This window comes from Bufo bufo, chromosome 3 (genome assembly GCF_905171765.1).
Source record: "Bufo bufo chromosome 3, aBufBuf1.1, whole genome shotgun sequence".
Lineage (NCBI taxonomy): Eukaryota > Metazoa > Chordata > Amphibia > Anura > Bufonidae > Bufo > Bufo bufo.
In genome coordinates this window covers 461,943,840-461,956,642 of record NC_053391.1, presented here as the reverse complement: position 1 = coordinate 461,956,642, position 12,803 = coordinate 461,943,840, and the positions used below count along the sequence as shown (strand labels likewise).

Below are 12,803 nucleotides of genomic sequence, written 5' to 3'. Positions count from 1 at the left end.
AGCAGTTTTGGATATGTAAAATGATTGAGAGCAATAGGTAGGAGCCTGGAAGATCAAGTCAGACATACCTCTTGTGGAGCTTTTATTATCAGGAATAATGAGAATATGAACTTTTATTCTGCCAGGTACTGCTCCAGCTCCAACAGTTGGAGCTTCACTTTGAAGTGCTCTCTGCACTGAGCTCTTCTTTGCAGCCCCTCCCCTCTGCTCTGAGTGACAGCAGTAGTGGTCTTCTGGTGGGATACTACAGCTGTCCCTCAGAGCATTAGGCATGGGCTATAAAGCAGCTACCGTAAGTGCAGAGAGCAGAGATAACTTCACATTGAAGCTCCACCTTCTGGGTTCTTGCTGGAGCCAGAATCTCGCAGAATAAAAGTTCATATTCACACAACTCCTGATAATTAAAACTCTGCAAAGGTATGTTTTTTCCCATTTTCCCCAACCCAGAACTAGTGGTGTCAGCGGTTTTACAAACTGCTGACTGAGTCCCTTTAAATTCATAATTGTGTCACTTTTTATAGCAAGTTATTCTACCACCAGTTGCTACCTTAGAAACTGCAAATGTCTTTTGTGGACAGCTACATTCTCATCTGCTTGTTCTGCAGTGTTTTTGTAGAATAACCTAAGAAAAACCTCATCCTTATTACTGGCTGCTTAGTTCGTATTCTCAGGCAGATGACTGTAATAGATGACTGCTGCATCCAATTTATACTGTTTGTTTTTCTCCTAAACGGTGTAGGTTTTCAACAGATTTCCAAGATTACGGATTAATTATTGATGGAGCCGCACTTTCATTAATAATGAAGCCCAGAGAAGATGGGAGCTCTACAAATTACAGAGAGGTCTTCCTGGAGGTCTGCAGGAACTGTAGCGCAGTATTGTGCTGCCGAATGGCCCCTCTGCAGAAAGCACAGGTATTTATTGATCTCAAGCTCATGTGCCATTATAGTTATGCAAATTACCATGCAAAGCCTTGCCCCAGAGCACGTATAATCCATGAGCACAGACCATTTTACCATATTCAGGTTCAGCATCCCAACTCATTCAAGTACCATTTACATTTTGTAAATTTAAGGAACCTTTTGTACAATTGTCCCATAAAAGCTGCCGTCTTATCTCAGCACAGATAATATTAAAATGATAATATAAAATTTGAATGAGCTGCTGATTTCCTTGCCCATATATCAGTGTATATAACTATAGTGTTAGATTATTTATACTAATTATTCCTCAGCTATGTACATGACCTGGTAATGCAGCACTGATATGAGATATGCATGCAAAATGATAGTCCGAGGACTAAAAGGATCATCGTGTACACTGGAAGGTTTGATATTACCTGTCATCACTGTGCTCTGCTCTATTTTATCATATATTTCCACATTGTCTATGGTAACAGAAGCTGACTAAGGGTCCATTCACACGTCCGTTGTTTCTTTCCGGATCTGTTCCGTTTTTTGCGGAACAGATCCGGACGAGTTGCGTACCCATTAATTTTCAATGGGTCCTGAAAAAAATCGGACAGCACAATGTGTGCTGTCCGTTTCCGTTGTTCCGTTCCGCATGTCCGAAAAAATATAAAACTTGTCCTATTATTATCCGCAAAATCGGATCCTGGTACAATACAAAGTCAATGGATCCGCAAAAAACGGACAGAAATTCGGGATATAGAAAAATACTGATGTGTGAATGGACCCTAAAGGAGTTCCCCAGTAATAATGATGTCTTACCAACTGCCAGCAGCCTGCCCCAGTAAGATAAGGATTCACACTTACTTGCTCCCCTCCGCTCGGGATCCTCTGAGCTGCCTTTGGTGTCTCCATATTCCGGTCCCTGCAGTTTTTACATCTGGTGCAGTATAGGCATGGTCACATGCAGCACGTCCCCGCTGAAGCCAGTCATTGGCTTCAGAGTAGCATGTCACCATGCCCATGCAGAACCGGGGACAGGAACATGCGCACAGCGGAGGACCGGAGCAGCGGGGAGTAAGTGTCAGTCCTTAGCTTAGTGGGTCAGGCTGCTGCCACTTAGTACAATGCTATTATTACTGGGGAACAGTGATCTGCCATCTTAACTGACAAGTCCGGCGAGGCACAGGTAAGTCCTTACCTGTGCGCGAGCCGGTCTGAAATGAAATGCGGTCTCCGGGTGCAGGCCGTTCCGAGAACGGCCCCCGGAGGCAGTTCTCGGAACTGCCTGCTCCCGGAGACCGCATTTTATTTCAGACTGGCTTGCGCACAGGCACAGGTAAGGACTTACCTGTGCCTCGCCGGACTTCTTAGTTAAGATAGCAGATCGCATGTGTTCGCGGGCGAACACTGCGAACTGGCCATCTCTACTGGGGAACCCCTTTAAGCTGTTGGGAATTATGATAAGAATAGTTGATCAGGTAGAAATCAGCATCAAATGTTCCACAGTCCACCCCTGGTAACTTAACCAGAATTGTGTCCTGAAGGGCATCAGCACTTCCAACTTGTGTGCTGCCCTGGTGCAAACCTCACAGGTAAATGCCATGTGCAAGCCAGGAAATTGGAATAGATGTCATGAGGTTTATATGAGCACTATAGACCATTTTGGTCAATACTACCTACAGTTGCAAGAAAAAGTATGTGAACCCTTTGGAATGATATGAATTTCTGCCCAAATTGGTCATAAAATGTGATCTGATCTTCATCTAAGTCACAACAATAGAGAATAACAGTCTGCTTAAACTAATAACACACAAAGAATTAAATGTTACTATGTTTTTATTGAACACACCATGTAAACATTCACAGTGCAGGTGGAAAAAGTATGTGAACCCTTGGATTTAATAACTGGTTGAACCTCCTTTGGCAGCAATAACTTCAACCAAACGTTTCCTGTAGTTGCAGATCAGACGTGCACAACGGTCAGGGGTAATTCTTGACCATTCCTCTTTACAGAACTGTTTCAGTTCAGCAATATTCTTGGGATGTCTGGTGTGAATCGCTTTCTTGAGGTCATGCCACAGCATCTCAATCGGGTCGAGGTCAGGACTCTGACTGGGCCACTCCAGAAGGTGTATTTTCTTCTGTTTAAGCCATTCTGTTGTTGATTTACTTCTATGCTTTGGGTCGTTGTCCTGTTGCAACACCCATCTTCTGTTGAGCTTCAGCTGGTGGACAGATGGCCCTAAGTTCTCCTGCAAAATGTCTTGATAAACTTGGGAATTCATTTTTCCTTCGATGATAGCTATCCGGCCAGGCCCTGACGCAGCAAAGCAGCCCTAAACCATGATGCCCCCACCACCATACTTCATAGTTGAGATGAGGTTTTGATGTTGGTGTGCTGTGCCTCTTTTTCTCCACACATAGTGTTGTGTGTTTCTTCCAAACAACTCAACTTTGGTTTCATCTGTCCACAGAATATTTTGCCAGTACTGCTGTGGAACATCCAGGTGCTCTTGTGAAAACTGTAAACGTGCAGCAATGTTTTTTTTTTGGACAGCAGTGGCTTCCTCTGTGGTACCCTCCCATGAAATCCATTCTTGTTTAGTGTTTTACGTATCGTAGATTCGCTAACAGGGATGTTAGCATATGCCAGAGACTTTTGTAAGTCTTTAGCTGACACTCTTGGATTCTTCTTCACCTCATTGAGCAGTCTGCGCTGTGCTCTTGCAGTCATCTTTACAGGACGGCCAGTCCTAGGGAGAGTAGCAGCAGTACTGAACTTTCTCCATTTATAGACAATTTGTCTTCCTGTGGACTGATGAACAGCAAGGCTATTGGAGATACTTTTATAACCCTTTCCAGCTTTATGCAAGTCAACAATTCTTAATCATAGGTCTTCTGGGAGCTCGTTTGTACAAAGCATCATTCACATCAGGCAATGCTTCTTGTGAAAAGCAAACCCAGAACTGGTGTGTGTTTTTTATAGGGCAGGGCAGCTGTAACCAACACCTCCAATCTCATCTCATTGATTGGACTCCAGTTGGCTGACACCTCACTTCAATTAGCTCTTGGAGATGTCATTAGTCTAGGGGTTCACATACTTTTTCCACCTGCGCTGTGAATGTTTACATGGTGTGTTCAATAAAAACATGGTAAAATTAATTCTTTGTGTGTTATTAGTTTAAGCAGACTGTGATTGTCTATTGTTGTGTCTTAGATGAAGATCAGATCACATTTTATGACCAATTTGTGCAAAAATCCATATCATTCGAAAGGGTTCACATACTTTTTCTTGCAACTGTATGTATTTCCAAAATACACAAAGAGTAATTAGAATGGAAAAAGTGTATCAGTGTGAAGGAGCTTGGTTAACATTGGTCAGATAAATTTGGTAGCCTTTTCTTTGTAAAGTCATGACCCTAGTTAACTGCACATATATAAATCTGTTCTATATGAGGGTGTTTTGTACATTGCAGATTGTAAAATTAATAAAGGCATCAAAAGAACGTCCGATTACGCTTGCAATAGGAGATGGTGCAAATGATGTCAGCATGATCCTTGAAGCACATGTTGGAATTGGTATGGATATGCAAATCTTATTTTCAGTCATCCTTTGGGTCAATGTAATCTGTTTCATCCCATTCATTATGGGTAGCTGTGTCATGTGACAGTCTGAATACCTGTCCAGACCTTGCTCTAATTCAGGGGTGGGGAACCTTTTTGCTGCCAAGGGCCATTTGGATATTTGTAACATCGTTTGGGGGCCATACAAAATTCTCAACTTAAAAATTTGCTGTATTTGGTAAAACATATAAGTGACCTAGGGGTTGCTGCACAAAATGGCGCCTGCACTATATTTATCACAAATAGTACAGGTGCCATTTTGACAATATATAGCAGTCTAATTTTTAAGTTGAGAATGTTATATATTTAGTTCTTTATTTGGCATTAATGGCAGCCAAGCTAAACCCAGAGGGGTCCACAGAGGGGTTCACCCAGCTTTCACTCTTCCTGCCACTGTCCCTGCCTATTTCTTCGCAACTGTTCCTGTCTTTGTCCTTTTCCCAGCCTCAGATCTGCCCCCCCACCTCCATCCGCCTCAAATCAGCCTCCTATCAGACTCCCCCAGCATACATCAGCCTCAGATCAGACCCTCCCCTTCTGTAGATCAGATCCCGAGCCTTAGATCACACCCCCATAAGACCTCCTAACCTCAGATCAAACCCTCATCAGACCTTCCCTAGCCTCAGATCAGCCCCCCAATAGGGCCCCCAGCCTCAGATCAGACCCCCCAGCCTCAGATCAGACCCGCAAAAGGCCCCCCAGACTCAGATTAGACCCTCAATAGGCCCACTAGCCTCAGATCAGACCCCCAATAGGCCCCCCAGCCTCAGATCAGACCCCTATCAGACTCCCAGCCTCAGATCAGCCTCAGATCAGCCCCATCAGACCCACAGCCTCCGATCAGACCCCCCACTAGGCCCCCCAGCCTCAGATCAGACCCCTATAAGACTCCCCAGCCTCAAATCAGCCCCCCATCAGACCCCCCTCCCCACCCACAGATCAGCCCCAATCAGACCTCAGATCAGACATTTAAAATAAATAAAAAAATAAACTTACCTCTCCAGCTCCAGACGGCGCTCCCACTTGGCATATTCACTTACCCTCCCTGGTCTTCTCCCCACCGCGCTGTACTGTGACCTGACTCAGTCACCTTCCCACCAAGTTCAATGTTCAATGTCCTGTTTGTGTCCCTTTCATGTATATAATCCAGTGATATAGCATTTGAGCCCATACAATGATTATCCGCAGAGTTAAACTCCTCTAACTCACACTTACTTACTGTACTATATATGTGTTCTGTGTACAGAATCTCCAGTGTATTTCTGTATAATGCAGCTTCACACTGCTCTCTCCTCTTGCTTATAGGAGCTGACAGGGTAAGTCTACTTTCAGACTCGCGTTTTGGCTTTCCGTTTGTGAGATCCGTTCAGGGCTTTCACAAGCGGTCCAAAACAGATCAGTTTGCATTCTAATGCATTTTGAATGGAAAAGGATCCGCTCAGAATGCATCAGTTCAGTTTCCATTCTGCTTTGGAGACGGACACCAAAACGCTGCTTTCTGATTGTCCGTCTGATGAAACAGCCAAACGGATCTGTCCTGGCACACAATGTAAGTCAATGGGGACGGATCCGTTTTCACTGACACAATCTGGCACAATAGAAAACTGATCCGTCCTTTATTGACTTTCAATGGTGTTCAAGACGGATCCGTCTTGGCTATGTTAAAGATAATACAAACTGATCCGTTCTAAAGAGATGCAGGCGGCTGTATTATCTGAACGGATCCGTCCATGACGGATCCGCACAAAACGTGAGTGTGAAAGTAACCTAAAACACATTACAAGTACGAGGCAGTGGAGAAAGGCTGAAGTTAAAGCACATAGGAATACACTGCAGATACTGTACACAGCACTGTTGGATTAGATTGTACACAGATGCTTTGTAGTATGAATTAGGGGGAAGAAGTTCTGTGTCACTGATACCTTGCTTGCTACCCTTAGGTAGGACTCAGAGCAGAATAGTGTGACAGCTTAAAGGATAGCATTGATGCGGTTCTGGTTTCAAATCAAACCAAGGGCAAGGTGGAAAGAAATATTGCAGCAAAATCTAACCCCCTCTCCTATCTGCACTAGAGGCCAAGCAAACACCTGCATCATAGTTTAGTTCTGTCAGAAAAGTCGGTGTTATTCATTAGGGTACAGTACAATGTACATCTTATCAATCTTGTGAAGGTTAAACAGAGTTTAAACCCAACTTTTTAGTTAAATAGTTTCTTCAACCATTCCCTAGCTAATACTAGGCCAGTGGACACATTTTGCGGACGTGTGAATGGAGCCTAAAAGTATCAAACCTGCAATACTCTTATTTTGTTTCTCTTAGGCCTCCTGCACACGACTGTATGGCTTTTTCAATGTTTTGCGGTCCGTTTTTCACGGATCCGTTGTTCCGTTTTTTGTTTCCGTTTTTCAATTTCTGTTCCGTTTTTCCGTATGGCATATACAGTATACAGTAATTACATAGATAAAATTGGGCTGGGCATAACATTTTCAATAGATGGTTCCGCAAAAAAACAGAACGGAAACGGAAGATATACCGATGCATTTCCGTATGTGTTCAGTTTTTTTTGCGGACCCATTGACTTGAATGGAGCCACGGAACGTGATTTGCGGGCAATAATAGGACATGTTCTATTTTTAAACGGAACGGAAAAACGGAAATACGGAAACTGAATGCATTTGCGGAACCATTGAAATGAATGGTTCCGTATACGGAACGCAAAAAACGGCCAGTAAATGGTAAAAAAAAATGTTTGTGTGCAGGAGGCCTTAATGAGAGCACTAAACTAGTTATGCTATGCATAAATGGTTAAATTGATGTGACCATTACCTTTCCCAGACAAATATTAAAGGGGTTGTGTCACTTCAGCAAATAACATGTAGACAAAGTTAATATAAGACACGTATTAATGTGTTGTGATTGTCCCTATTGCTTCCTTTGCTGGCTTAATTCATTTTCTCAGTCACATTATACACTGATGGTATGCAGAGGTTACGACCACCCTGCAACCCATCAGTGATGGTGCTTGCACACTGTAGGAAAAAGTGCCAACCTCTCTGGTGTCTGGGATCGCGGGAGTGCGCATAGGCACACATGCGCAGCAGCTCCCGTCCGAACCTCATACCTGCGCTGCAGCGGTGGCTGGAACCCCTGGAAATGAGCCGTATATAATATGATGGCAAAATAAATGAAGCCAGAAAATGAGGCAATATGGATAACAGTACATTAGTAAATGCCTTGTATTAAAGGGGTTCTCTGCATTTACTATATTGATGGCTATCCTCATGATAGATGATCAATATCAGATGCTGGAACTCCCGCCGATTAGCTGTATCTGGAGAACGCAGCGTTCATACATGTGCTGTGTTCTATCCACTGTTTACCTTCTCACCGTTCACATTGCGTCGTTGAGTGGTGTAATTACAGCTCCTCCATCCCATTGATTTTAATGGGACGGCCACGTCCTATTCAAGTGAATATAGGAAAAGCGGAAAGCCCCTTTAACTTTGTCTACATGATAAATGCCATTTGCTGAACTGAGACAACCCCTTTAATTGGACATCTAATACACATGGTTAGCAGTTCCCGTTGACATCATCTGGTGTCCTGACTATACGTATACCTTTTTGTGTTTCAGGTGTCATTGGGAAGGAAGGACGACAGGCAGCCAGGAACAGCGACTATGCAATCCCTAAATTCAAGCATTTAAAAAAGATGCTGCTTGTCCATGGGCATTTTTATTATGTTAGAATAGCAGAGCTTGTCCAATACTTTTTTTATAAGGTGAGAACAATACATCCCAGATGATAAAGTGTGCAGCACAGCTTGTAGCCCGCTCCTCATGCCATAACCCATTGTGCTTGTCTTTCAGAATGTCTGCTTTATTTTCCCTCAGTTTTTATACCAGTTCTTCTGTGGATTTTCACAACAGGTCAGTGATGATCTTATTTCCTGTCGATGTTTTACTGTAATGTAACTTTGTCTAACATCCTGCCCTTTTATTGTCTTACAGCCTTTATATGACACCGCATATTTGACTCTGTACAATATCAGCTTCACTTCACTGCCTATCCTATTGTATAGTCTAATTGAGCAACATGTCAGTATGGAAGTGCTGAAAAGAGACCCAACACTATACAGGTATATAGATGGAATGGGAAAGTGTAACGTCCAACGCAGATTTTTACCTAAAATTTAAAAAAAATTACAAAAAAGGAAAAAAACAGGATTTACTGCTTTTAATTAGTAAAAAAAATGAAAATAAATGGATACATTCCCTTTAAGCTTGACCCCCTCTACTATAACTAAAAATCTCAGCTGCCTCCAGGGGCTGTTTAGATTGCAGCCTCAGTTATGATTATGGTTGCATGCATCAACTGCTTTAGTGATACAAAGGGGGCCAGGAATCTTCCTGTATTTAGCCTTGGGGTTCTGGAAACTTTATATACATATTTGGCATTGCCATAGGTGTAACAACTAAACCAAAATATATATTTCAAAATAGTTCCTAAAACATTCCCTCAAGAAAACCTAACATAAAAGTTTGATATACCTACCCCTAAAAAAAAAAAAAGTTCTGGCTATTGGAATGCAGTAACAAAAATGAAATAAAAAGTTCCTAAAGGGGTTTATTAGGAATTTTTCTTTTTAATCCCCCTTCCAGCCAGCGAGATCTGTGAAGAGAAACATACCTGCTCCCCACCACTCGGTTTCACCTCTCTGGCTCCCGTTCTGTGCTCTGCACTTTTGGTCCCTGTATGTTAACGTCCACATAAATCAGGTCACGTGCACTGCTGCAGCCAATGTCCCCAGATGGCACATCTCTGCTGGGTCAAATGCCTTTTGAGGTCACTGCTGAGGCCAGTTTTTGGCTTTAGTGGCACACGTGACTCCATCTGTGCAAAAGTTGGCCGATGGGACTAGAAGATGGACTGGGAGCTGGAACTGAGCAGCAGGAAGCAGCAAAATATGTTTCTCTTTACAGGTCCCACTGCCTGGGGAGGAATAAAAAAAAATTACGGGCAACCCCTTCTAGGGGTTAAAAATGATGTAACATATCTAAGATGCTGTGTCAGGCTTCATATGTTATTATGTCACACTGGCTCCTGACTTCACATGGTATACTGTAAGTTGGCGCGGTGATTAAATAGCAGTGAGAAAGTAATTTCCTAATGAAGTCAATATAAATCAGAGAGAGAGTGTCAAGCAGGAAAAACGCTATGTCAGCATTTACCAAGCTATTCTCTTCTTCTTACAGAGACATTGCAAAGAATGCACTTCTGCGCTGGCGGCTTTTTATTTATTGGACCTTCCTGGGATTGTTTGATGCCGTAGTGTTTTTCTTTGGGGCTTATTTCATTTTTGACAGTGTCACTGTGACTAGCAATGGGCAGGTAAGGGCTGGTAAAATCAAGGTTAATCCCTATTGTAACAACCACAAAACTGCAAGGCACAAGGAAAGAAGTGGAATATTTCCATTCATTTTATATACCACCATGTGTTTGTATGCTACATTGTGTCTTTAGCATTCATTTTATTTTTAACCACAAAATATTTGTTTGCTTTTTTCTTTCATTAAGGAAGATTGTGTTTTAGTAATTAAAAACACTTTGAACTGCAGTAATTGCAAAAAATACATGTTAGGATGCTATGTTCTTGCTTGTGTTGCTTCACTGGTTGCTGTCTACTTATCATCATCGGTTATGATAATCATTTCAGATTTTATTTGTTTACATCTTTTGTTATTTTCAAATCATTTGAAGTTTACCTGGTTCATGTGTCAAAGCAAAAAAGGGAGAAAAAAATATATATTTTTTTTTCCTGGGGAAAATGAGGCCAATGATTTTACTACATGGTGACCCATGAAAATGTAACTCACCTCCGATATCTCCAAATCAAACTGCCTAATAGTAAATCGGCCCCATAGCAAGAAATCAGAGCTTTGCTTTCAATTTCTACAGGGCTCTGAAAAATGAAAGCTGGGCTCTGAAATATGGACAACTAAGACAGATTTACTATTTGGTAGCTTGATTTGGAGATATTGGAGACGGGCTACTTGTTTATGGGGCACCCTGTATTATCCTTTAGTAATTGTTCCCTCTACAGCAGAGGACCGCGGTCTTTCCTGTGTCATGAGTCAGCTTTAGGATTCTTTTAGATGGGACAATTTTTATTTTACGCACTTATATAGCGGTGTTATATTCCGCAGCGCTTTACAGACGTTAGCATCAAGCTGTCCCCAATGGGGCTCACAATCTAAGTTCCCTATCAGTATGTCTTTGGAGTGTGGGAGGAAACCGGAGTACAAACTCAATGCAGATGTTGTCCGTGGTCAGATTCAAACCTAGGACCACAGCGCTGCAAGGCACCCGTGCTAACCACTGAGCCATTGTGCTTATATTGAACAACGCTATTGTATATGTAATAATGCGCATTAAAAGGGGAAACATCGACCAAGATCTGATCTGTTCTCATGGCTCCTAAAATATTAACTACCAGTAAGATGGGTTTGACATTAGTGCCAGTTCTATAACGTCCCTGGTGCCACCAGTGCACAATAGTATCTGAAACTGGGGAAGAACAGCGTTCTACAAGTACCGTATATACTCGAGTATAAGACAAGTTTTTTGGCACATATTTTTGTGCTCAAAAAGCCCCCTCGTCTTATACTCGAGTCTAGGTCTGTATTATGGCAACTTACATTGCCATAACACAGACCAACAGTGACGTAGCTATAGGGGTCGCAGCGGTCGCAATTGCGACCTGGCCCCTAAGTCAGGGGGGCCCACCAGGAGATAATGAGTAAAGCCCTGGCAGTTTACAATACTTGTGCGCTGCAGGCGGCGCCGGCCCTAACCCCCAGGCGTTCCCATGGTGACGGGGACGCTTGCCTGGGGGTTAGAATATACCATCGGATCTGAGTTTTACGAGCTCAGTGAGATCGTAAAAACTCAAATCCGATGGTATAATCTAACCCCCAGGCGTTCCCATGGTGACAGGGACGCTTGCCTGGGGGTTAGAATATACAGGGCCACGCCGCTCACAGCAGTATATTTATAAACTAATCAGTAACTACTTTAACTTTAATCATTGCTCATTGCTGAGCTCTTTACTTGGATTATTTATCTGGATATCTTACTTTGTCTTAGCTCCGGTAACAGCAGGCAGTGCGGGGGGCGGCGCTCACTCACTGACGTCACGCGCCTTCACGGCCTAGTGGGAGGAGCAGGCGCGTGACGTCAGTGAGTGAGCGCCGCCCCCCGCACTGCCTGCTATTACCGGAGCTAAGACAAAGTAAGATACGGTATCCAAATAATCCGAGTAAAGAGCTCAGCAATGAGCAATGATTAAGTTTGAAGTAGTTACTGATTAGTTTATAAATATACTGCTGTGAGCGTCGGGGAGGGAGATCTGTGGATGGCACTGTAGGGGATCTGTGGATGGCAGTGCCATCCACAGATCCCCCTACAGTGCCATCCACAGATCCCCCCTCCCCTAAACAGTGCCATCCACAGATCTCCCCCCTAAACAGTGCCATCCACAGATCCCCCCTCCCCTAAACAGTGCCATCATGGCACTGTTTAGGGGAGGGGGGATCTGTGGATGGCACTGTTTAGGGGGGAGATCTGTGGATGGCACTGTTTAGGGGGGATCTGTGGATGGCACTGTTTAGGGGGGATCTGTGGATGGCACTGTTTAGGGGGGAGATCTGTGGATGGCACTGTTTAGGGGGAGATCTGTGGATGGCTCCCTGTATTTAATGCAGAGTGTGTGTGTATATAATGCACACACTCTGCATTAAATACAGGGAGTCAGACTCCCATCAATCTGAGTCACCCTCTTGCAGATGTGTGTATATAATGTAGAGTGTGTGCATTATATACACATACACTCTGCATTATAGCTGCATTTCCCACCCTAGTCTTATACTCGAGTCAATAATTTTCCCATTTTTTTGGGGTAAAATTAGGGGCCTCGGCTTATATTCGGGTCGGCTTATACTCGAGTATATACGTATGTAAAGACCGAAAGATAAAATCAAATTAATAACCCTCATGGGCCAAATAATATAAACTCATTATTTAAAAAAAATACAAACCAATTATTTGAAAAATCAGTTGATGCATCCTAACTCCCAAAATACAAAAGTAGAATAAAATCTCCATATATACAGTATAGAAGATGTTCTCAAAGACTGCACTAATAATAGAGAAAAATTAACAATGATTATCAAGATGTGAAAGAATAACGCTAGAGAATAATCCTTTTGCT

The 12,803-nt window shown here is 42.9% G+C and overlaps 1 protein-coding gene across 3 annotated transcripts in view; it reads left to right on the top strand.

Moving 5' to 3' along the window:
• ATP11A (ATPase phospholipid transporting 11A) overlaps positions 1-12,803 on the top strand; it is a 223,149-nt gene that overhangs the window by 177,155 nt on the left and 33,191 nt on the right. For all 3 annotated transcript variants that reach the window (XM_040425204.1, XM_040425205.1, XM_040425206.1), the window contains exons 20-25: positions 740-914; positions 4,388-4,490; positions 8,170-8,315; positions 8,404-8,463; positions 8,545-8,672; positions 9,790-9,925. In XM_040425204.1, coding sequence (XP_040281138.1) covers positions 740-914; positions 4,388-4,490; positions 8,170-8,315; positions 8,404-8,463; positions 8,545-8,672; positions 9,790-9,925 — 748 coding nt within the window. The remainder of the gene's footprint in view (positions 1-739; positions 915-4,387; positions 4,491-8,169; positions 8,316-8,403; positions 8,464-8,544; positions 8,673-9,789; positions 9,926-12,803) is intronic.